Genomic DNA, 24,518 nt, shown 5'->3' on the forward strand with positions numbered 1-24,518 from the left:
AATGTGTTTTTCAAAATAATTAGAATACTCTAATATTCAACTATTTGTACTGTAATTTAATTAGTACCTAAACAGGATGCAATCTCAATAATTGATTGATTGCAACTTCACCTAACACGTAACGGTGATCTTCCTTTAATTGCGCAAGAATATTTATTAACATAAATATCATTTTCCGATGTCAAGAGAAATTATTTTTTTCCGTTAAAGCAGCCTTGGGATTCACGGCACAAGTTAATAATTAATTATAGTCAATAATTTTGAATCTGCATTTAACTACTACAAAGTATACACAGTATATACGGGAAATATATTTCGCACTAGAAAAGAGGTAGAAAACACCTGCTTGTTTGTTTGCACGGAAGTGTACTACACTCTATCTAGCTACCATTGATCACATTAAATATGCACAACTGGGGATCGAGTCTCAGACTAATTATTGCACTGACGTTAGCGTGTCGTCCGCACACCACTTGTTTTCTTGAACTACACATGCTGTCAACAAAAGTTGGGCAACACTATCATAGAAACTCCATACATTCGTTCACATAAGATCTCATCTTATAAAATTACTAGTACCACCAAAGGAATTAATTTTCAGGGATTGAGTGAACTAATCTGAAGGCTTTCTTCTTACTGACTGCCTGAAAATATTTTCTATATATGATTTACACATACATATTTATATTGAAACGCGCGTCCAAACGATTTGAAAATAATGTCAATATAACCCCGAATACGTAAAAATTAGTGGCTTGCGACTATGCCAGAGTAGCAGCCCTAGCTCATTAGCGAAATTTAAAATTTGTCTAATAGTGAAGAAATTGCAACAGGATCCTACCAGACTTTAGAAAGCCAGTAAAGAAACCGATAGCGCGAACTTCATAAAGATGCCAAAGAGCTTCTCTCAAAAAAACTCACGCAACCAGCACACACGGCACACTTTTGAATAGATACTTAACTAATAATTGAGAATTTTCGAAATATTGGAATGTAAATGTTACTTCGTTTTAGTTCTACCAAATAAGCATAGAAATTCGATTTTCCAAAAAAAAATAAATATATTATCTATAAAATCGAATATATTGTATTTTTCAAGGTATAGTTGAAAATTTCTGCAGAATATATATGTATATCTACAAATCTCTGGCTCAGCCTTTGGTAGTTGCGGGCACATATAGCACCTAAATACGTCTCCCTCTATCATGGTTGGCGTATACTAGAATTCCTGTTTTCATAAAAGGCATTTTTTCCTTCCAACTTTGTATTGAAGGATTACATGTCTAGGATCATGACCGTCATTCTCGCCGTATAGATAAACCCTACCTTGTGAGAGAAATTTCCAAAAAGACGCAAATACACAGGTTTGAACGAGCGACTTTCCCAAATTGGCTTATGATACCCGCCTCGCTACTGCTTCAATCATTGCTGGTACCTAATTAAATATACATTTTTCTTTACACCAGACTTTATTACTAAAATTGTGGTTTACTACTGTGTGACTCTCGTTTGCAAAATTTTGCACCACACATTTTTGGACTTACCCCGAAACTGGCATGGAATAACTCGAATTTTACGCTCGGTATTTAAGTCGTTACGCACTTCAAATGACTGCTTTCCAGCACGAAACAAAGCGTTTTCTTCTAATCTAAACTACCATGTGTGCCTAAATTTAGTAGGTAAACACGTTCAGATATTATTTCCGTTTCAGCAATTTCTCTAATTATCAAATAAAAACGCAAGCGGCTCAAAATTGGGATGAAGGCCGATTAATAGTACATGATGAAGATAACAAGCATGCAAATTTTCAAGTCGTAAGCAAATACAAATTATGGAAAAATGTTATAAAAATTCGTATAAACACAAAAGCAATGGGTTGGGCCATGATAGTCAGATGACCAACACCATTACAGATCACTCGTATCATTCGTTTCCTCTCTCTCACTCTCGCGAGCTCTTCTGCTCGTGACACATAACACTTAAGAAATTTCTTTTCGGCGACTAGGGACAGTTAGATAGAGAGACAGCTGATAGTAACTTGATGATTTTTTTTATAAATTGATTGCGTACTTCGTTTCACGCCTTTTTCGACTACCTATCGTGAGTATTTTATTAGGTTGTCTTGTTGTTGCGAGAAGAGCCATATTACATTTGCTGAGATTTACACGTACACATGTTTACCCCTTCTATAACGGCACTTAACACAATTAGTCGTTTTTCCAGATCGTTATCCTTTCGGCATGTTATCTAACAAAGTGAAAGTTCACTTGCAACTGCGAGTCAGGCGCCTTGATATAGACCAAATAGGAAAATCAATATTGTGTACCCGTATATAAGTGTCACACGAAATACCTCATGGAAAAATAGTTTGCTGCATAATAAAATGCTTTAATTTAAAAAGAAAAAGAAAAAAAAAAAAAATATATATATATATATATATATATATATATATATATATATATATATTGATAAAGAGCAATGTACAACAGTGTCGTACGTTATTTTCTTATGAACAATTCGCCAACTTTGTGTTAACATAAAGGTGACAGACATGTATCACGTTTCTGTTGGCCAATAAATGTATGAAGACTTTTGGCCATTAGGAATATGATACCTATATCAGCTACGTTGCGTGCTACTTTCAGGGCTCAAAAATCATGATAGCCTCGGAAGGCGTGTGGTTCTCCGTAGTTTACGCCGTTTTTTGTCTATGTGTAATAGCCCCTCCTAGTGAATTTGTTCAAGCGGGACTCACGATTTCTCAGCTTTTCAAAGATTTACTGGGAGATGAAACCACAGACTTTATGCAATATCACCTCAGACGAGCAGCCCTTACTACACTTATACATTCGGCACTTCCTCTTGGTAAGTGCATTTTTACTTGTGTTTTTGAAATTTTGCGCAGACACATAGCTTAAATTTCCAAGCTCTAATATCCCGACAAATATCTCCAATTTTCCATTTCGGTTGCATTAACAAATCTGTATTATTACAGGTTACGCTATAGGGTTATGTGTCTTTGAGTTAGAACCGGCTGCTAAAGATGGGCCTGAGGGTACGTATATGGCGCAATCTAGAAATGTATGGACGGCTCTGTTTGTAGTCTCGTTGTTATTTCTTGCGTCTACTATGCATCGAGTTCTCCGCTGGCATTTTTCGGAATGGAAGGAACATCCCGTAGTCAAGGTATGTGTGCATTTACTTGTTGTATGACGATATACACCGGCGCCGAAGTAATAACTCGTGCATGTACAATAAATGACCATTAAGAGAAAATTATAGTTCGTTTGCGGTTGTATCGCATGTAAAATTTGAAATAGAAATGTAAAGAAAAAAACGTTTTTTAAGAAACTCGAGGGCTTTTCAAACATTTAATTCAGCCTTTACAATACGGTTACAAATGAGAACCAAAAAAGGGGTCAATAAAGTAAAAAAAGGAAAAAGTAAAACATTTCAGCGGTTTCCATAACTTAATTATTCGGTACGTATACCAATAGCTTTCTAAACCTATTGTAAGTTTTTCCAACCAAAAAAAAAAAATGTTTTGCAGGTGCTACATATCTATGCAGCAGAAATTGAAGGAAATTGGCTTGAAATTGCCGCGAGGATTAACGCGGAATTCAGACAGGTATTTTAAACTGAAATACATAAGGCCTGCTTACTGTTGACTAAAGCACCGGAGGCCGAAAAAAAACAATCTGTGCGTTTAATCGCTTTTTCAATTTATCGTAAAAAAGGCCAAGTTTTGTTAAAAATGTGTGAGATCGTAAAAGACCAGTACATTTGTTGACAGTTTGAGTATTTCTTCTAAGTATTGCCACGTTCGAGCTTTGGTGTTCTGATTTTCTTTGTAAAGCGAGTGTCCGAAACCAATGAATTTCACAAACAATGTTTTATGTTTGCGATCGACACAGTCCGTTTATGTTGTGTGACCTCATTAGGCTGATAAGTTCATCTCGCAAGGTGGCATAACGCGGACTATCGTACTTCGAACCTGGCTATTACGTGTGGGACCTGACGACATCAAACTGATTCAAAATGCCGATGCAAAACTTCGTGTCGTTTCAAGTGCCGAGCACCGGGTGTCACATATAAATTCCACCGGTATGTAACTTGCTTTCTGCTGTCGCTGTTCGTAGCATAAAACTCACCATTGAAATTGAGATATTGCTATTAGTACTGTTTTCACTTTCGACTTTGTTCGGTTGTTCTAGGAGTGCAATGCTTAGATATTTCCGTGCAAAGTCAGCGACCCGGGGTTCCTTCATTCACAATTCGAGTGAATTCTGGCGACTACGATCAGCTTCGCGCACGTTTGCCTCTTGAGAATGTTAAAAACATACCGATCCATCGCAACCTCGGAGACCGTTTCATAGACGCCTTTAAAACTGTTATTTCACAAAACCCACCCCTTGAGGTGAACGAGGTACGGCAAGTAAAATGCGAATTAGACATGAACAATATTTTCATGACTAAGGAATAAACATTAATTGAGGATTGAAAACAATAATTGCCGAAGCATTGTGATTGACGCGTACACGTACTGTATACTTAGTCACATATGCCTAGAAATTATTAAGGGTTTCGAGCAAGCTTTAAAAAACCGATTGTCATGGAATGTCATAGAGGTCCTGAAAAATATTTGATAAGAATTTTTTTTGTCTTTTGAAGTAAATTGGCTACTTACGGAATTATTAGTAATTAAAAGAATAGCTCATTACTTGCGAGTTACAGCTAACCAGTCACAATCTTCGTTAGTTGAAATCACGTTTAGCGGAAAACTTCCAAGAAAATAAGAGGAACGTAGATAACCAATACCGTATAATACTGGATTTACTCTTTAGCAAACGATTTCGCGAAAATGCAACCAGTACGAATCCAACTGAAATGAAATTCCAACTAAATGAAACTTGTAGATTAGAAAGCAATGTTATAGCAAAAACAACCCTTACCTGTAAAATCAATTTATTAGTACTGTTTAAAGCAGATAAATCTTGTCAAAAGTATCTGATAGATCTAACCTGTAATATTAAGGAACTTCATAGCTTTTTCAATGCTTTCTCAAAAGATTAGCATCCTTGTAGTGATAGTACTGTTTTTTTTTATAAATGCATTACCTGAAGACACGGCGACCAATTATTGTTACAAATCTTAAACAAGTAATCTTAAAGTTGCGCTTGAAAAACGATTACGAGTCAGTTTTAAATAGATTGATGATTGCCCGGAGAGCCGATTTTTCATAATTCCATGCTAAATATATGAATTTTACAATTGTTGAACCATAAATCAAGCCTCGTGGCCCGTTCAATTTTTTAGTTGATTTGTTAGTGTTATTTTCTACCACAGTCTGTCTGTATGGCCCTAACGGAACGTTTTACATCATTTGGATTGTGTAGGAACCAGAGTTTTGTATTGGATGCATGCAAGATGTAGCAGATGTTACCCTACGTCGATCTTGTGAAGGAATTTTAAATCCAGAGCAACAAGGGGAATCAGGTACGATTAAATACATGTTTATGGGTATCGTGCCTTCTGAATCAGCACACCATATATTAAAGCGCTGTCACGTATTTTAATAGGTGTCTTCGCGCCGGGTAGTTCAACACGTTCTGCTTGCGTAGGCTGTCTCTGCCGGCCTCTATGGTGTTCGTCCTGTTTAGCTCGATGGTTCGTTGCTAGACAAAATCAAGACCAACCCCATACATGGCTCATGGGAAAATGTCCATGCCCAAATTGTCGGTAAGTGTTCTTCATAACTAATAAGGAATTCGTAATATACATAGTACTGAATTATTTATAATGGCACATATGGTCGATTTCAATAAAGCGGAAACCTTTCATCCTCTGAAATAATTGGTGGTCAATGACTAAGGTTGATCGAAAAATGCTACAGGTGTAGAGTGAAGTATCCTAGCAAGTGCTGAACCTCACTTCAATCAAAAAGTGATTTTACAATACATCCATTTAGCTAATCCTCAGAGAGTACACCATACGTATTTCGTCCCATACACATTTTATTATGAAGATAGCTACTTTAATTTATGCATGTGATAAGGACATGTTTACTCTTAATTAGCGTAAATAACTAAATACCCTCCCTCCCACCCCCACCCCAAGATAGTTAGTTGAAAAAATAATAAAATAAAAGAGTAATTATATTTTATAAAATAATAATATTATATTAGAATGTTTGCTGATATTTTTCTTCCAATTACAATTTATGTCAATTTCTGCTTTATAGTATAACTTCTATAGAAAATTTTGAATACGTGCTATTCGCAGATATTATCAAAACCCCCGAAAGTTACTAAATTGGGTTATAAAGCTTAACGCTAATACCCTAGAGTTGTCACAATCTCAGCAAACAGCATATAGCTAAAATTGTCTATCATAAACGAATGAATGTATCGTAAGTAGCGTAGATTTAACAGTAACGGCCGGGATTTCATTGTACCCTGATGCTAAACCTTTGAAGAACGCAAAAAGAGATCAAGAAGGAATCAGGGTCGACCAGCCAATCGCCCAATTAGGCAGCAAACCAAATTAGGTTTATTTTATAATACACTAGAATCAAAATTAAAATATTAGAAAATTCAAAGTATATTCAAGTTAAGCATCACGGCATAATTATTATTTTTTTTATAAACATAATTTCTTATAAACATTTATTATTTTGGTTAATCTAAGGGGATGAATTTGCATTGATAACTGTGCGATAATGCAGTGGCTTGTACGTTACCGCCGACCCTTATAAAACGTTAACGATTTCCTACTTCGACTGTTTCAGTTCAACCTTCTGTTTGTTGGACGTACGCCCGCTAGTTGTGCAAAACTATCAACGGACAACTCCTGACAAGCCGTAGTTATTGCTGTACATATCAAAGGAGAAAGCAACTGCCACCCGTGTTTGTGTTCAGTTTTCAGCTTGGAAAGATTGAGCCGGGATTACTAACGTTTTCTGAGATTTTAGACACACATTATTAATTCATTCACTCAAAGTACTCAAAATTCATGCACCACGATATCTTCAACTCATAGTACACTGTTATGCAATCATATGTATTTGTTGCTCGCGGTCCTTGTTGTGTTCTTTCAGTCGTCATCCCAAGTATCTTTTTTCTGCTGCTCTTGCTGTTTTGCTTGCCGGCGCCGTTCTGCAAGAAAAAAAACAATATATTTATTTAAGTTTAATTTCTGTATACTATTAATGTGTCTTACTTGTGTCGATGTTAATTCAGACCCAGTGATTACACGCGCCTCATGTACAAATATATATACATATGATAATATATATGAACATTTTTTCAACTTATTGTCTTATTGTGTTAATTATTATCTAATTATTAAATAGTAACTCGCGGCTTTGGCCGCGATGAATTTCACATTTTGCTCATAACGACAAAAGCTATGGTTTGATCGTAATGAAATTGAAATTACGCTACTGTGACAAAGGTTTCAGGTTTATACATGAAACAGCTTTACCAACCTTTAAGCATTTAATGTCAGAATTTTTATATAAGAATCTTTTAGGTTTACCAACCTCTAGCTTCTTTGTGCAGGAGTTTTTCTTTCTCTCTTTCCTCGCGGCTCATAGAAACCGGAATACCTAATGCACCAGATACAAGTCGTTTAGCAATGAGAGAGCTGGTTTTAGGACGAGGCTTGTGTGGTAGTTCTAGGCCTGCTTCCCTTGCTTTTGCCTTCGAAGATTCCGAAGCTTCGTTTAATGATCGCCGTTTAATAATCCCATCCTGTAAAACAGACGAAATATATAAGCAATCCCATCCTGTAAAACAGACGAAATATATAAGCTGTACATAACGATAAGAATTATCGAAAGGCATAACGATATGCACCATCAGGATATAAGATTATGCCTCATACTTATACATCTCAAAAATTATATGAAAACATCTGACGTTAAAATCTTAGAAACCTGTTATTTAAAAAAATATCGTAATAGCGTATTAACCATATAACAACTTCTTCACAATAATCAATATAGAAAACAACAGCACCAAGCGGTTATTTAAACACAGTTGCTAGACGAATGCAAGCATGTGCATTTACATGGGAAGGATTCCTTGAGTTCGTTATGAGGGTTAAATGAACTTTGATCGAGTTAGCCCCGCGCAAGAAAGTACCAACGAAAAATGCTACGTACACTACTGACTAGCTTGACGTACCATCAGTTGACATCGTTAAACGACATTAATTTCCCATACAGAGATCGAAATAAACAGTGTGTGCTATATTTCTTGCCGATAGTCAAGACGCACTTTTATAGAGCTCGTGTTAGTTTTCGAATGCGTGTTTTGCGACGACACATTTAAGGCACAGATACGCCATTGCAATACTCACAGCTTGCGCCATTATATGATAATGTTGATAGCTATCGTCCGTCTCGAGACATCTGGATCGTCCGCATACAATGTGTATAACACATAGTAATATGAGACTTCAGATCGCTCCTACGAAAAACTATTGCGACTTTCCAGTGGGGCTAAGGACACTAAGAACAACATTATCTGTCTTCTAAATAGTTACCCATCCATGTTGCTGATCTTTACTAAAAACCTTGTACTTCTTTCATTAGCGCAGGATCGAAAACCAAAAATCACAGAAAAATTTTAGGACTTAATACTATTAATAAGAGTTTACCAATCTACACAAAATAGATAACTTATAGCTTCTAAGAAAATATTGTATATACCGTCGACCAATGTCTAATATAGCTATCTACCAAATCTTTTGCTTCATGTATCGAAAGAAGCGTACGCCAAGCACTAATTCAGTGGCGTCACTGAAGAGCCCACGGATGACTTCCCGCGCCAATTTCATCGCGCGGTATTAGAAATACTTTAGAACAGAAATAATTTTGCGCGCTTTACTTAGCAGTAACAATGGCCTTTTTAAAGCATGTATCAAAGCATGTACCGAGTTCATGCACCCTCATGTATACTTGTATTAGTTATCAACCACTAATATTTCATCATACATGAAAATACAATATGATTCGAGTAAACAAACTTAATAAGCCGATAACACTAAAGATATTTAGGTTTAAAAAATGTAATGTTACTGCTAACTCAAATATGTTAATGTTACAAAGTGCAATCGAACCAAATCCCAGCTTTGTTAAGTCACTGTTTAGTCTACAAAGCTAACATGTCGTGCTGTAGCTATTGTTGTGCATATGCCTCCGAACCCGTCAACAAATGGTGTCTTTAGAGAACAATCTTATTAACAGATCTTTATTAAATTGTCCTATGCTGTAAAACTAATATTGCTGGTAAGAAAAGTAAATGTCTCAAGTATTTACGTTCGGCATTATTAAGCTGGCTCCTTTTCACCACGAAGTAAAATCTCGGTTTTGAACATAGACCACCCCGTATGTCCTTAGTTAACAAAAACGTTACCACTAAGCATCACGAGGACAACACTGTCGGTGTACGTGGCGCTACATGCGTTGTTTTTACGGAACAATAGTTACACTTTCAAAACAATTAAAATGTAGTTTAAGTTCACTAATATACCTTTACGTTTACATATACAGGCATATAGGTGATCTAAATAATATCTAGACATTTTTCAGCAGGAAAAAAAGACACATTTAAAAATGCGCTATCTTCACGACCATTATCATGTATTTCGTAAAACTGACGAACAAAATAATGCTTTGCTTATGAATACTTTAGCTTCTCATATCACGGTAATACGAAGAACGTTGTTGCAAAATAACTGGATTAGCCTAGCACAGTAACATAGTTTACGCTGCACTATGTTATTGAACGGATACCTGACATAATTTGTTAATAGAAGCCTTAATGGACAGAATCGTATGTGCTTCTAACACCTTGCCCCTAAAAACATTACAGGAATACTTACAAGGGATTTACAACGAGAAAAGTCGAGTCAAACGCCAGATTCATTGAAATATATAAACTTATGTAGGGCAATAAACTGGGGTATTTAAGGAATAATCGGACAATAAACTGGGGTATTTAAGGAATAATCAATCAAAATCAGAACAGACAACAGCAAACTACATACACTACCTTTGTCTGATTAAGTGCGTTTCGTGCTGCTGCAGTTGTGCTAAATACTGCCAAAGCATGTTCGTCGTCGACCCATCGAATTTCAGGAGATCCGCCGACACCCTTTAAAAATGCCACTAGCTCGCGGGTTCGGAACTCGGCAGGGAACCCATACAGTTCGAGTACGTGACCCATTTCTGAAGGAAGTCAAAGTGAAAAGGTAGTATTTTTGTCGGGTACGTCACTAAGTTTAATTCGTAGATCGTTGAATAAACATGGAGAAAAGCAGACCACAACGAAAGAATATATCTTCTGCCCAACCTAAGAAATCAACAAACGGCCAGATGAAACCGGCTCAGAATAAAATTAAGTCTTACCTGCACCATCCTTCACATCATCGAATCGCCGTTTATCTGCATCAGCTGGTGTAAACTCCAGATAGTTAATAATCTTTGGTCGAGATACTTTCACCTTTCCTAATGCCAACTCGAGTTCCCGCATAGCTTCGGGACATGTGGGTTCGCCGGCATCATTGAATTTTGTTTCCCAAGAATCCTCCTCTGCGGGTAATGCTACATCGCCATCACAGGTGCTAAAAAAATATTAAGTCGTTTGATTGGCGTCGTATCTAAATATTAAAGGTGCCTTAAAGATACAATTCTGTAATCTAAGCTCGCTGGCGATTTCCAACTTAATATGATTCCAAAAACATAGTTAATCTTGTTTGTAAACGCGTCTTTTTTCCCATGCTTATTGTCATGCATATGTACTAGAAAATACACACACCTATAAATGCTGCGGTGGACTACTTTTATAAAAAAAAATGTCTGTAAGCAGTAAATAAAAGCAGATATTACTTACGCAAGGTTCTAGCGCTTTTATAAGCGTCAGGGTTGTATCTCTACGCGATCAAAAGAGAATCTAAGCTAAAGTCGTTCACACATACTTGCTTTCTGCGTTGTTTATACCTTAAGCTAAGGATACTTACAGATCGTCAGTAAGGGTTACATGATCTTCTAGCTCCTTTTGAATATTTCCATAATTATCTTTTGCTTCGGCCATTTCACAACTAACTGTATTCTCATCTATGGTAGGTTTGTGCTCGCAATGCGTCCTTTTAGTTTTCATACGTGCCTTTGGGGGCACGTACAGTTGCTTCTGAGGAAACTCACGTCTTGCACCACCGTTCCTTTTAAGTCAAGACAAAATAGAGTAAACTATAGTAAATGGAATCGTGACGAAATATCTATTGCCAATCATCACAATTTCCTTATTTACAATAGTTGAGATAGTTAAGCAAGAGACATTTCATAATTAGACTGTACTAAGTATTTTTGTACATGGACCAATTTATGCATTTAATACAAAGACTGAAGTAGGTTACACTTATCGCTTAAGTAACTATTAACCGAACACAAAATTAAATGGTCAAGTTCACTAACAACATAACTATACATTGTTCCTTTTTCCAATTTCTATTCATTATCATGACGCAACGTTATCTTCTTTTTTAAATGGTAAAGGCTTTTCGACAAATTAGGATTCGTAAGCTAAAGTTAGCATTCCTTATCCTATATGTCTGTGTGAATTAGTGTCTGATTTAAGTTATCGCAACCATAATTTCACTACATTATATTACACGAATAATAGAGAATAGAAACGTGCAAACTAACAGAAAACAAATTACTTGTGAAATTAATTAATGTAGGAATATATTCTTAGTGTATTATAGGTAGAATATTTATGATTACAATAATGGTGTAATAAACACATACAACATAAGTAATATTATAATCTGTCAATAAAACTTCTACCTTTCCAAAAGGCTCAAAAGCTGTGAAGGAACTATACGCTATTTAGAAGCTGTTACAGTGAATCAGAAAGAGATCGAAGAATTGTGAATTCAGAATGTAATACCTCCGCCAAAGAGACGCTAATCCACAGACAAATACTAAGCTGTTTCGTATTCGCTGCTTCACAATGCAACGGTAATAGATGTATGCACGGTTTACCTGAACCAAAACATACATGTATTTATATACATTTTTTACATATATATATAGTTTTTATAACTGTAAACCTGTTTGAAAATAAACGGTCACATTGAAATTTACAATGGTACAATAACATTCGATCAGACTTATCCAGACCCACTCTTTTTCCACACATTCCGGTTTAAAAAAATTAGGTTGAAATAAAAAAAAGCCTTGCTATCTTCAATGGCTAATATAGTTGACTGGTGATATCTAAGACAAACAAAGAGTCAAACAATTAAGAATCAAAACTTCCTCTAGAAGCATCTGTACACCGACTTCTGCAAACAATAAAAATTGTAATATGTAGAAAGGCATACAGAAGATAGGCACATTAGAAGAAAAATAAAAAACTTTCTGTGAAGCCTTGTTACTATTTTTTTTAACTTAATAGACACTGTCCAGCCGAGACAAATTGCCAAAAAAAAATTCAGATCTTACAAAGCTTCTGTAATATAAACAAGCGGCATGACTCGAATGAGCTCAAATCACCAAAGTCTGTCTCAACGGGATGATAAATATAGAGGATGCGTCCACTACATCTAAAATAACCGACGTCAATTTTTAAATTCATATATTACACTCAGAAATGATCAGCTTATGTGCTCCCTTAATGTGTTGGCGGACACACATGTCAATTTCTCCTGTCCAATATAACACTAGCTATGAGCGTATGTATAATCTAATCTCAAAAGTTCTCATAAGGACTCAAAAAATAGAAAGCTTGTTTTTGATTAAGTGGCTGTTGTGACTTTATGCCCTATCTTCTCATATGGTCTTTAGTTCAACACTGCGTTGATCACCAGTTGTTCACAGTTCGAAAAAACATTTCACTATGTTGGTTCTGTGACTGTCTCATTTATTTAAAGGAAGCGCGGCTGTCATCATACTTGCTGGGTTATCTCATTTTAAACGAGATTTCTGCAGCAATGATATATATTTTCTCGCCTAGAAGTGTTTTTGGCAACGAAGTTGCTAGAAAGGCGCTTTGGCTTTATTATCATAAAGATTCACCTTTATGATAATAAAGCATCTTCTAAAAATCAACTCAGATCCTTGGGCTATTTTTCTTGTACTTGAAAATTTCGTAAACGTACGACAAGCCTTTGAAAAAAAGAGCGGCGAAACTCCCTATCGAAATGTATTATCAGGCATGCATTTTTTATTTTTCTACGTTACTTTTTTAGTCTTTTAAATCCTTGTTCGATCGTGGATTATTTGCGTATATATGTAGAAGCTTTTCTTGAATTCTTCGAAGGCCACAAAACAAATGACAACCTATATGATATCTAAAATGAGATGCTTCCTGGCTGTATAATTTAAAAATTCTTATTAGATTTAGCTGATGCGCCATTAACATTAATTAAGGTAGATAGTACGCTGGATTATTTTTGCAAAGGCAGAAATCTTTCAACAACTACACCTTGCGAAGAAATTTAGGCGCGGCGGAGATCATTTAAATGAATGTGTTACTAATGCAAAGGGTATGTTCATAATGATCAAATGGAAATAAAAATGAAGAATGAGCTGGTATTGAAAATTTAGTAATTTAAAAAGGCCTTTGATATGCGGGAAATCGAAGCCGGGTCTTCATGATAGTTTAACCAACGCTATTTTTATTTGCGTGAGCCTCACATGTGTAATATTGCGAGTTCAATCTTTAACTGCGACTCGGTATAGCTAACTAAATTACTAATACCTTTTCAGATTTCTTTTCATAAGCAGACGATTGTCTGAGGGATAAGCTGTATCATATTAGGACGTACATCAATCAGGTTTTTAGATTAATCTCTTAGTAATAAAAACCCTATTATTGATTAACAAAATGTGTACCCTTCAAACTAACCCGTTGCCGGCCTCCTTTGTGGTAAGTTTAGAGCGCGTTTCTGGTGACGAATCTTTTAGTGCAATACTTCGACATTCGTTTTGCTCGGGAAATTGCACTATCTCGTGATTTCCTGTCGGCTTTTTAGTCAAACAGGTGAGATCAGAAAAGTTTTCCAAAACCTTCGCGTGTTGGCACTGTCCGTTCTGGATCGCTCTAAATCATAAGAAAAATAGATTATTCTTATTATTAGATAAGACGCTTAAGGACTCAAAGACGCTTGGGTTGGCTGCAGGTATTAATATTGAGCATTATATCTCAGTGCTTTACACGTTTAAAAGCTGTTCTCGTAGCGGATGACTCTAATATTGCAACAGCGCTTATCAAATATGCTCTAATACTTAACACGATTACTTGGCCATAGCAGAAGTCGTGACCAGTTCTAATTAGTCCAACTAATTAGGTGCAGCAAAAAAAGACTGCTAATGTCAAACCATTCTAGCTATTTATTGACGGGTTGAGATATCTCAATGTTGACACTTCGGAATTGGCAATAAGGTCTGTGCCGTGATGACGAATTTCGAATATATTATAGTAAGGATTTAATGATATTCATGTTGCCCAAACGTAAGTGAGCGGTGAGCTTAGATTAAGAACAACTAATTCAAAAAGATACTAAATCTTAGTTGAGGAATTAAAACCAATATCTCAGTTTAAGTGCCTGATGCATTTGCCCACTCACCGCCGCAAAAGTCAAAATCCAAACAAGTTTTTTTCTGAAGATTTCCTCAGCCATTAAATCATTTTATCATTTAAACTGCGCCAAGGAAAAGAAATTATTAATAAATACAATAATTCAACAATTTTTATAATTGACATATTAAAAGTAATTCTGATTTTAATACGTTAATCAGTTTCCGCACAACCTTTCTTGAACATATGTTAGTTAAAACAACGGATTTCAGACTCCTGGTATCATCGTCTTTTATCACATAAGTCGTAAGAAATATCATACACTACCCTATAATGAAGTACGTGACATCATTCATACTGTGATTTGAAACACTGGACGTAAGTTTATTTTCAAAGATGTAGGAGGAATTTATGAACAACTACGTTAATTATCGCATCATTTTCTCTGCAAAAATGCCACAAAACTTGCCTGAAATGGTTATTCTCTTTGCTAAAAAAATTTGAAAGTAGGTGAAAATATAATAGGCAATTAATCAACAAGCACGGGGTTACGACGTACCGGATCAGGGTTTCTCGAAAGCAAATAACTGTAGCCCTGCTATTACCTTCTCCGATCGAGAAAGTAACCAACCTCCAATACTGTTTCTGAATTAAACTATGAACTAAAAAACGACGGCGAGGCGACAACGAAGGCAACAGTAATACTTCATCTTCGCAGGGGCTGAAAAAAATATAGTACAAGCACGTGTATGAGATTAGCTTGAGTAAATGCCAATTTAGCTGATTTTCAGCAGTGAAATTTAAAAACTAGTTGACCCATCAGTGCTAATTATTATATGAATAAATGAGTCCAGTTGCACGATATACTCATACGTGTTAAAAAGTATTATTGAAAATATTGGGTAGATACTTCAAATATGTTTCACACTAGGACTATATAATACTCGTATGATTATTATGTATGTAAGTATAAATGATTTGTTTCGGTACAGGATTTGTAAACCTGAGTTGGTGAAAAATGGACGTAAATCATTGAAGAAAAATTACTTTTCTAACTGTAATATGCGAAGCTGATCTTTGATATCGGCCCTTAAGGCATCTTTAGCTTATATGTTACGCCGGTGTACTGTTTCAGATCTTATTTCCTAACTTCAATGTTTTCACTTAATTCAGTTATTAGTTAATAAGTGAATACGCTTGCATAAGTTTTTAGAGCTATTAAAACTCCTTTTGAACTGCACAAAATACTCAATGACATTATTCTTGCCTAATTTAATCATTTTAGTTGCCATGGCATTTAATTTTTACTTTGATAAAAAAAAACTTTCTTTATTCACACAAGCTTCCTTTGACAACACGCGGATTTGAACTAAACCTACTACCAAAATGGGTCACTTAAGTCTTCAGTATTCTAAGAAGGATTACTGCATCGCGCTCAAATTCAACCCAACTTCTACTATTACAAAGCAACAGGCAAGACAACTGTGCACTAGTTACATTATCCTTAACAAGGAAGGCAATATTAGTATGTAGTCAAAAATATTGTAAGCCAATTAACCAACTTGTTTGACTCGGCGGTTTCGCATAAACGGGTATCAGATATTGATGTCAACTTGGCTTTCTTGCTCACGAACGAGGTGACATCGCAATCCACCTGATAGAGAAGCGCGCGCTCCTCGACCGTCAGGTACCGCCCTCCTAGCTGTACAAAAGGCGCCGTCGAAGACGACTTAGAACTATTAGATGTCGCCGCCACTTTGATCGTCTTAGCAATGCACACGTTAGTTGGCAATAGTTAATCTGTTTTAATAACACAGGAGACACAGAACTGACGTCAGTGTCAAGCTTATCAATCATTTGTAAAGTTACAGCAAAATTTCATTATCACGGAAGGATGTTTCATGTATCGAACGAACATGCGTGTGCCTGATATCACAGACTAGCGCAAAAGGTTTACGGTCGCTTAGTATTACGTTTGGCCTGAATAGAAATAAGCTAACACTGTAAAAGTTCCGAAGTTTTTCATTATAGTTTATACTGATATCGGAGCGAACTGACTTCAGGATCCAACCATTTTTTATCACTCTTGGAAAAAACGTCACAAAAATTACACTTGTCTGTCTTTGTATACAAACAGCCGCACTCTGTAGGAGAGGGCCATTGATTTGCCTCGCCTATTTCGCAAACCGCGGCATTTACAAATGATTCGCAGAAGCGAAGCGTTAAAAGATGTCTGAGGTTTTGAAAGGTTTTGAATTCATTCAACTTTCATCACAATCATCACAAAACATTAAATATAAGCACTACATATATATAGGGTAAGTTTTGATAATACGTGTGTGCACGGGTTACTACAAAAATTTCAGATGAAAGAGAAAATGAATATCTTCTTCAGAATTTCTATTTCACTGCCAAACTACATTTTGGGTACGTTTCGATTTGGTTTTAGTTCCTTCACAACGAATTTGGCTAAATTCCGCAGCGTAATTTGTGCTTTAAATTTATATCGGACATGATTTTTTAAGGACTGAAATAGAAAATCAAGTTGTCCTTATTTAATTATGCTTATAAAATGATTTTAAGTAATGTAAAACAATCTATTGTAAGAGATTTGGTTTTTAAAAATCTAGACGGTTCAGAGATAGTCTGGACCACTGAGGTTGACTCCCATTATGGGCGGGACTCTCATAACTTTAGCCAAGGAAAACGTAGGAAAAAAAATGTGATTATTAATACCATATTCTTGTTCGGTCAGTAAAATATATTCCCAGAAAATCCGAAAAATATTACTTGATTGATTGATTGATGTAATAAATCACATGTCTATGTAGTAGCGTCATGAATATTTCGTGAAAAAGGTGCGTCAGCCTTTACTTTTATTGCTGATACTGATCTTTTTCTTTGTACCGATACACTACATCCTGGTACCCATCAACTCTGGATTGGAGTGACTTATTTCTGTATCATCAGAGAATAAAAAGGCTTTGATAAACTACAACAAATTAAGCGAATATCTTAAGGCCTGCCTTACTTAAAGCCGAAATTTACGGTAAAAAAGGTTTCTTTAAAAAAAGCCAAATTATTTAAGATAATTGAATAACATAATTCTTTGGAATAATTGATGAAGTCCTCGACTAAGCAATTGAATTTATTTGGAATGAGGTCCGTGGTAAAGGGTTTGATAAAATGGGGAAAGTCGCATTGCCACAAAGTCTGTTTCTTTATTACTGGTGGCCCATGCAATGAATTAGTGTGTTGAAGGTAGTTATGAGCATTTACCGATTGTTATCCGTAGGGTCGGAATATTATGCGCAGGTTCAAAATATTATGCGCAGGCTCAAAATATTATACGCCTGTTTGAATATTACGCGCGGGTTAAAATACTGCGCGCGGGTTTGAAATATTATGTACAACTTTAAAATGAATGTTTGCTGTAATGTGCAGAATTCCTGAGTTAGGTGGTCCGGCGTGGAAAGCTTTGGAACTTAACTGAAGAGAAATATATGGCCTAAAGTATATGTATTTGGTGAACGAACTCTTGTTTTGAATCAAAGGGAGCGCTGCTTGCGCAAGGTCAGCCGGAAGCCCTGATCAAATGTTATTACTTCTGAAAAACCGTCGGATATGTAGAACTTCGCAGCACGTACTAAAGCTTTCATGACGACCTCGGTCCATAGCCATAGGTTAGGGATGTAATAACTAGGTGCTGGTGTACGCAGCCTAAATAGCCGAAGGCGTGTATATCGACATCTGCTTCCATTCGTTTGAACCAATTCCTAGAAAGGCGATTGGTTGCAGGGTATTTCGGGTGCGGGTATAACCATGTGTGGCTATAGCACTAGAGAAAAATTTGTTTTAAGCATACTGAACAGGCCATCAAGGAAAAAATATTCCGGAGCGCCGTAGAGAATCTTCCACGGTGTATTTTGGTTAAATAAGACGAATAGACTTGAATAAAAAATATTGTACTAAATCTGAGACCACATTCACTGAAACATCGATTACAGGAATGCAGTATCGATTATCTTAGCTTTTTTCAAACAACTTTTTTCAGTTATAAAAGCGTTTGCTACCGTTTCCATAGCTATCGTTACTATACACGATTACTTGCCTCAGTCGGCTTAGGCTCAGAGGCAAAAACGGAACAATTTTTAGCGTAGCAGGAATCAGAAACGAGTTGATGTAACCTTGCAATATAAATCATGTTTCTCGTTGCCAGGCTAACCGAGCTCCGCTAAAATTGAGTTAATAAAAAGTTTAATCCCAGCGCAGTTGGGCTTGATAACAAACTGAAGAATGGCAGAAACCGGGTTAACAATGCAGTCAGTGGTAGATGCTGAATAATTCGCTGAACTCTAGATCAACGATTCTAGAAACCGTCAAGTAACTTGAGCTTTAGCTAAACTCGTAAAGCTGTCATATGTATAAGTATTGTACGTATGGCAGACGTATGGTATAATACATTAAGTTAACTAATTAATGCCGAACGAAATGATTAACTCAAGAGCGGTAAGAAATTGCACATTATTTACCGATCTGGCAGACCAGGCTTTTGTACAAAAAGTAATTTATGACCAAAGTCTTGCAGCGCGTTTTTGAAATTCGTTGTAAGAATATCTTACGTGTGCTTATTAAAATATTTGCATTGGCAAACCTTTACATTTTTGGTTCCACTTTTGAGTTTACAGTTATCATACAATCTCTCTGCTACTATGAGGTTTACGGCATGCGTCTGCCTTTTTTTGGGTGTTGCATATTATTATTGTATATGTAATCTGCGAGGTTGCCGTGCTTACCGTGTGCCCTAGTGTATGAAAAAGGATTAGCTTACAACCGTATTTTTCTATAAGGGGACGAAACGATAGAATGCGAGCTACAATCGCTGCTACTGACAACAAGTCAGTTTTTCCAGTAATGGTTCTGGTTGAAGTAATATCATGTTTATATAAAGAAAGGATATTTATGTCATAAAATCAAGGAAGACCTCAATATAGTCATTAACTGAAATGAGTGACCTATAATTTTGCTTTAACTGTTGCTTAGGTTGATGGTATGATTTGCAATCACAACTTATGCAAGTCGTTGGCAAAGGAGAAGTAGCCAAAACTGATGAAATAAAAAGAAATTGTCTAGCAACACTACATCGCCATACATCCCAATTGTAACTAATATACAATAGAATGAAACAGAACAGATCAAAAATAACTATAGGTTACATTCTGTCGGACATGTGAATGCGACAAACACTACCCTTGGTCCTTCATTACTTATTACAGTACTTAGGTCCATTCATTTCTAGTTTATATCCCCTCGCTCTAGGTTGGCTCGCAAAAGGGGTGACCAATAATCATCAAATTTTTTATGTTACACACAATAGTTGTAACAATGTAAATAACTATGTTTTCATTACCACTAGAAGAAACTGTTGTCTCTTATATGTCGGAATACACGTGAGTAGTGCGCCAGCGCATTACCACGTGAATACCACGAATAATATATCTAACTTAGGGCATTCTTGTTGCAAAAACGAGGCGTCACGTGAATAAATAGAGTGGCGGCGCTAGCTCTTTGTAACTACAATCGTAAGAATGGATATACTAAATATTGAACACACTGATTTATTGAAAAACACAAATATATAATGGGTAGATTAATATATAGTAGACTATATTAATCTACTATATAGACAGACAATAATATGTACAGTATAATACAGAGTGGTTGTATAATACGAACATACAAGCATGGAGAAAAATAAGTACAGCTGAAATGATCCACAGTCTGCATACTGCATCACCATTCAAGCAGGCAACTTCATCGAACATTGTCAATTTTACACTAAAAGCCACATACGTAAGCTGATTTTTTACTCATAATTATCAACACCATAATGAAATTCAGGTATTCACCGTTAATGAGGAATCACTTGTCTTTGACAAAGAAGATGATTTAGGCATACAATTGTATGTTTTTTGTGAGCCTTTCAAGGAGGTACGGCCTCGCACTTCGTAACCAATTTAACAATCCGGACCACAGGTCGTCAGAGAAGTTCCTGCAATCGATAATTAACAAGAATTATGACGATGACTTTATTAAGTAAGAAATCTGAATATTCTTAAAAATAAGTGTTTGCAAGCACGATAAAGAACTGCGATATAAACTTCAATGCGCAAAAAGGAGTAAGCTTTAGATAGATTGCAAACAATAGATGTAGCACATAGGGAAATATCCGAGGTCATAAGTCAGTGTGCATACAGTGGCATTTATTGCTGCTTTCACTAATAATGCCAGATTTTCCCCGCAAATATTGCATCACGTGAATTTCGTTAAAGAAAACTGTGCATACGCTGCGGCTGTCTCCACATCAAGTTTCCTGATCCGATAATGTGGTTTGGCAAGCCGGGTGTGAAAAGGGCACTGTTCGACGTCCTGAACCAACTCGATTACCCGATCTGAGAACAGCAAAAGCCTAAAATATTAAACTGGTTATTAGATCATCAAACCGATTGGTAGGCTTTTTGTTGACAAAGAAGGTCCAAATATCCCTAGCCATATAAGAAACAAACTATTTCAAGCTAAAATTTCATGTACTATAAAATAAATTAAAAAACGATTTCTATAAAAGAGCAACAAAATGAAAGATTCTGCCTCTTCCCATGCAATTTCACATGAAAGCCTGCTGTGTTTAGCCTGTATTTCACACATTGTGGGGAACTTCTTAAATACTTTATGTATGGTATTACAGCGTGAGAAGACAAAAGTCGTAGAAGAAGTAATTCAGAGCGGAAGATTAATGCATAATTGTAACAGTATACCAGAGTAACTGCCACGATGTTAATATGCTTCCTCTTTCTAGTTCAAATTCAGCTAGGTATGATTCCAGGTCAGGTACTTAATCGAAAAACAATTATATTAAACTACAAAATAACGGCTAATAGCGCAACTTTAACTTGAACGGATGGTTGTTCGACTCAATCGGTAAGTTCGCCGAAATGCATTAGGTATTAATAAAAGCAAATAGTCGCAAACTTACCATTGGCTTGCAGCAATTGGGTCAATAATTTTAGTGGCTCGAAGTGCCATTTGTAGACACCGACACTTAAAAAGGTCATCAGACTGTAAAGGCTCTCTATTAACGAGGTTTTTAATAAGTGCACACGTTAACTGCATCCAAAGTATATCACGACTTGCTCGGCCTTTGCCACGTTTAAATGACAATCGTTCCAGCTTCACACTTTCAAGTGCGAAGCTGGAACGATTGTCAAGAACAGGAGATGTCGCGGGTTTATAAGGCTTGATTTGTGATCGCAGCTTAACCGGAGATCCCTTCTGCTTTCTGTGCCCTAAGACGGCCAGTGAATGGTACTTTTGCCTCTTTGGCTTCGGTGTAACCAGTGTAACAGGTGCTGAATCTGAGACCGTTATTTGGTTAGAACAGCTCACTAAGTTGCTACCTGGGGCAGCTATGTTAGACAGGTCTGTTAGAACATCTAGAATAACAGAAGATAATTAAAAAATATATTAAATGAATCTGTATATTGAATAAAGAGAAATGCACACTAGGTCCAGTCCTTTTTTGTTCCTTTGACTAACGGCTGATTTTTAGCTTCTACTCCATATATATTAAATTAGTCCACATATGAACCGTCAAATACCACTACGGGGGTCATCCAGGAGGGAGTCCGTGGTGTAAGTAAGCCAAACCCGCAAAAATCAAATCTTTGTCTCGGCCCCAATATAAAATGCTATATGCTACGTTTCCTTCCATCGCGTGTTTGGTAACAACATGTTATAGTAACCATTTGCCAAAGCTGAAACTTGAACCAACGATGGCCGCATCTATGTGGCAACGCACTCGAAAAGATGCCCTCAAAATCCTTGTTACCTCCTCAAAACAAATCCTATGTGTGAACAAGTCTAACCAAACTGCTTTTGACTTGAAAACTATCTAGAAGAAAATATACAATTACTCTGCAAATACACTTACCTTGCATACAAGTCTCCACGCTTGTTGTTGTATCTTTCAGAAATTTACACGCAGCGAGTGATGATCTCGTTGGCGTGGAGCACGTCCTCCCCACATGTGAATGCCCAGTCAAGGTTCTTTTCACCAATTTGGCTCGTTCCTCGAGCACAGAACCGAGGGTTTTTACTTGAGAACGGAGGCTGCTTGTTCTTGAGACTGAAGGCGATAGCGCATCCATCAAACCAGGACTTTGATAGAAACGCCGACGGCGACTTAAGGACGTCGTTGAATTTGATACATTTGAGTGCGAATTGCATAACAAGGTAGAAGACGACACATAACAGTCAAAACCCTAGAAATACAGAATGTTAATGAAGCTTAACCTGTTTTACTTAAAAGCATATAAAGGGTCATATCACGAGTTGAATATCTTATTAGCGAAATGGCTGATGTATTCTGTTATCTAGGTCGAAAGAAAGATCACTACTTTGCGTTTGACTTATACGCCTTGAGGAGCTTAAGTAAAACAAGCAGCTTACTACATGAATGCCTTAATGACGACATTTTGACAATTGTGTTGGTCACTATGGTGTTTAAACGAAAGAAAGAGACTAAAAACGAATTTTGGACGTACTGGCGATCGGAGAGAATTGAGTCTTTTCAACATACTCGTCCGAAATTCAGAATTGAACGAGTCACTCTTGTTCAGTTGTGACTGCTGTAACAGTCCTGGCATGGCTATCGATGAACGACGTTAGCCTGCAACAAGTTATAAATTCAAATAAACATTTTTTTTTATTTACGTACGTGCATTGCTATACTATTATAGACAAAGTGCGAAAATTCTGGACACGTGACGCAGTATTTCTTTTTTTAATCTAATAAACAAAATAAGATTTGCTTTGCTTAAAATATATTGGATCATTTCTGCGCTTTTTGAATTTTATACAAAGGTAGACTGCTTTGCTGCAGCCTAAATTAAAGCGCCAGCCGTGAAGGAAGAGCTATTTTTCAAGATTTTGTGTTACCGAAGAGCATTTGCCTCTGTTTCAACGATACACTTCCAAGCAAAACAGGTAACCTTCTATCAGAAATGAACATAAGCATTTAATTATAACAACCATTAACTCTACGACAACAGATATAGGACTAAATATTTATTAATTTTTGAAAATGAATTTTTAGTTGCCAACAACAAAACAAAATGTTTGTTGAAAATATAGAACAATTGAGATAGGCCATGCTCGCTTGTAAAGCAAGGCAACAACAGTATTTAATGAATGAGATTTGTAATCGTAATGTGAAGCCAAGAGAACTTGAATCCATTAAACACGAAAGCTGCTATAATATATGACTCAAAATTCCTATATTAATTGCTTACGGCTTTCAGCTGGTTACGGTGAAATTTGAAAACAACTTGAGTTTTTGAAAAAAAAGGTTTATGATACCCAAAAAACACCTTTAGAATTAATAACAACGTAACTCACTTGTCTTCGGAAAAAAAAAAAGAATATTTGCACAACCGATATCCAAGCGTGACTGTTTTCAGTGATATGAATGAATGAATCTGTGTTTACCAGAGAATACCAAGTAGTGTGCGAATTCTTCGGCTCTAGTTCCTCGCGGTTATTTCAAATTGCGTCATAGGCTCCCTGCGCTTGAAACTGGCTGTTTGCGGATTACAGGTTGTGCAATGTATACATATTTTAAGTGAGACAAAAAATGTAAGGTTAAAGTCAAGACCATCTGTTATACGTGTCTATTAACTGGATATACCAACTTAATATTATCACCTATGACATTTTATAGATATTTTTAGGAGAGGGGTGGTGGGGTGCAATTGTTTTGTAATAAGCGTTGTATATAACGGGATGTAAAGCTCAAATGAAAGTTCACTACATTTTTTACAGAGACATTTTACTATTGTCAAAGAAGGAACTAAATTTACAATTTGCAAAAAAGCG

General features: G+C 36.3%; 3 protein-coding genes across 7 annotated transcripts; 1 reads left to right on the forward strand and 2 right to left on the reverse strand.

Moving 5' to 3' along the window:
• Positions 1-1,298: 1,298 nt before the first annotated feature.
• Positions 1,299-7,313, forward strand: LOC111250631 (E3 ubiquitin-protein ligase TM129). 2 transcript variants are annotated; one of them, XM_022806087.2, is made up of 9 exons: positions 1,299-1,431; positions 2,646-2,865; positions 2,996-3,186; positions 3,551-3,628; positions 3,942-4,104; positions 4,215-4,426; positions 5,397-5,496; positions 5,580-5,739; positions 6,788-7,313. In XM_022806087.2, exons 1-9 carry the CDS (start codon positions 1,396-1,398, stop codon positions 6,861-6,863), a joined length of 1,236 nt encoding a protein of 411 aa, XP_022661822.1. In that variant the 5' UTR covers positions 1,299-1,395; the 3' UTR covers positions 6,864-7,313. The 2 variants fall into 2 exon arrangements, with proteins under 2 accessions (XP_022661822.1, XP_022661823.1); XM_022806088.2 differs by lacking the exon at positions 1,299-1,431 and adding an exon at positions 1,941-2,100.
• Positions 6,501-16,383, reverse strand: LOC111250630 (coiled-coil domain-containing protein R3HCC1L). Its single transcript, XM_022806085.2, has 8 exons — positions 16,151-16,383; positions 15,148-15,309; positions 13,917-14,111; positions 11,026-11,226; positions 10,415-10,629; positions 10,059-10,234; positions 7,541-7,751; positions 6,501-7,154 (listed from the first exon to the last, which is right to left on the reverse strand). Exons 4-8 carry the CDS (start codon positions 11,163-11,165, stop codon positions 7,093-7,095), a joined length of 804 nt encoding a protein of 267 aa, XP_022661820.2. The 5' UTR covers positions 11,166-11,226; positions 13,917-14,111; positions 15,148-15,309; positions 16,151-16,383; the 3' UTR covers positions 6,501-7,092.
• LOC147755205 (uncharacterized) lies at positions 16,249-24,126 on the reverse strand. Of its 4 annotated transcripts, XM_086991708.1 has the most exons (7): positions 24,042-24,126; positions 23,189-23,313; positions 22,576-22,906; positions 21,622-22,078; positions 20,935-21,057; positions 20,498-20,640; positions 16,249-16,388 (listed from the first exon to the last, which is right to left on the reverse strand). In XM_086991708.1, the coding sequence occupies exons 2-6, from the start codon at positions 23,288-23,290 to the stop codon at positions 20,538-20,540; spliced, it is 1,116 nt and encodes a 371-aa protein (XP_086847834.1). In that variant the 5' UTR covers positions 23,291-23,313; positions 24,042-24,126; the 3' UTR covers positions 16,249-16,388; positions 20,498-20,537. The 4 variants fall into 4 exon arrangements, with proteins under 4 accessions (XP_086847834.1, XP_086847832.1, XP_086847833.1 ...); XM_086991706.1 differs by lacking the exon at positions 16,249-16,388 and having other exon boundaries at positions 20,191-20,640; XM_086991707.1 differs by lacking the exon at positions 16,249-16,388 and having other exon boundaries at positions 20,191-20,640; positions 23,936-24,083.
• Between the last annotated feature and the right edge of the window lie 392 nt (positions 24,127-24,518).

Source organism: Varroa destructor, unplaced genomic scaffold (assembly GCF_002443255.2).
Source record: "Varroa destructor unplaced genomic scaffold, Vdes_3.0 BEIS01000005.1, whole genome shotgun sequence".
NCBI lineage: Eukaryota > Metazoa > Arthropoda > Arachnida > Mesostigmata > Varroidae > Varroa > Varroa destructor.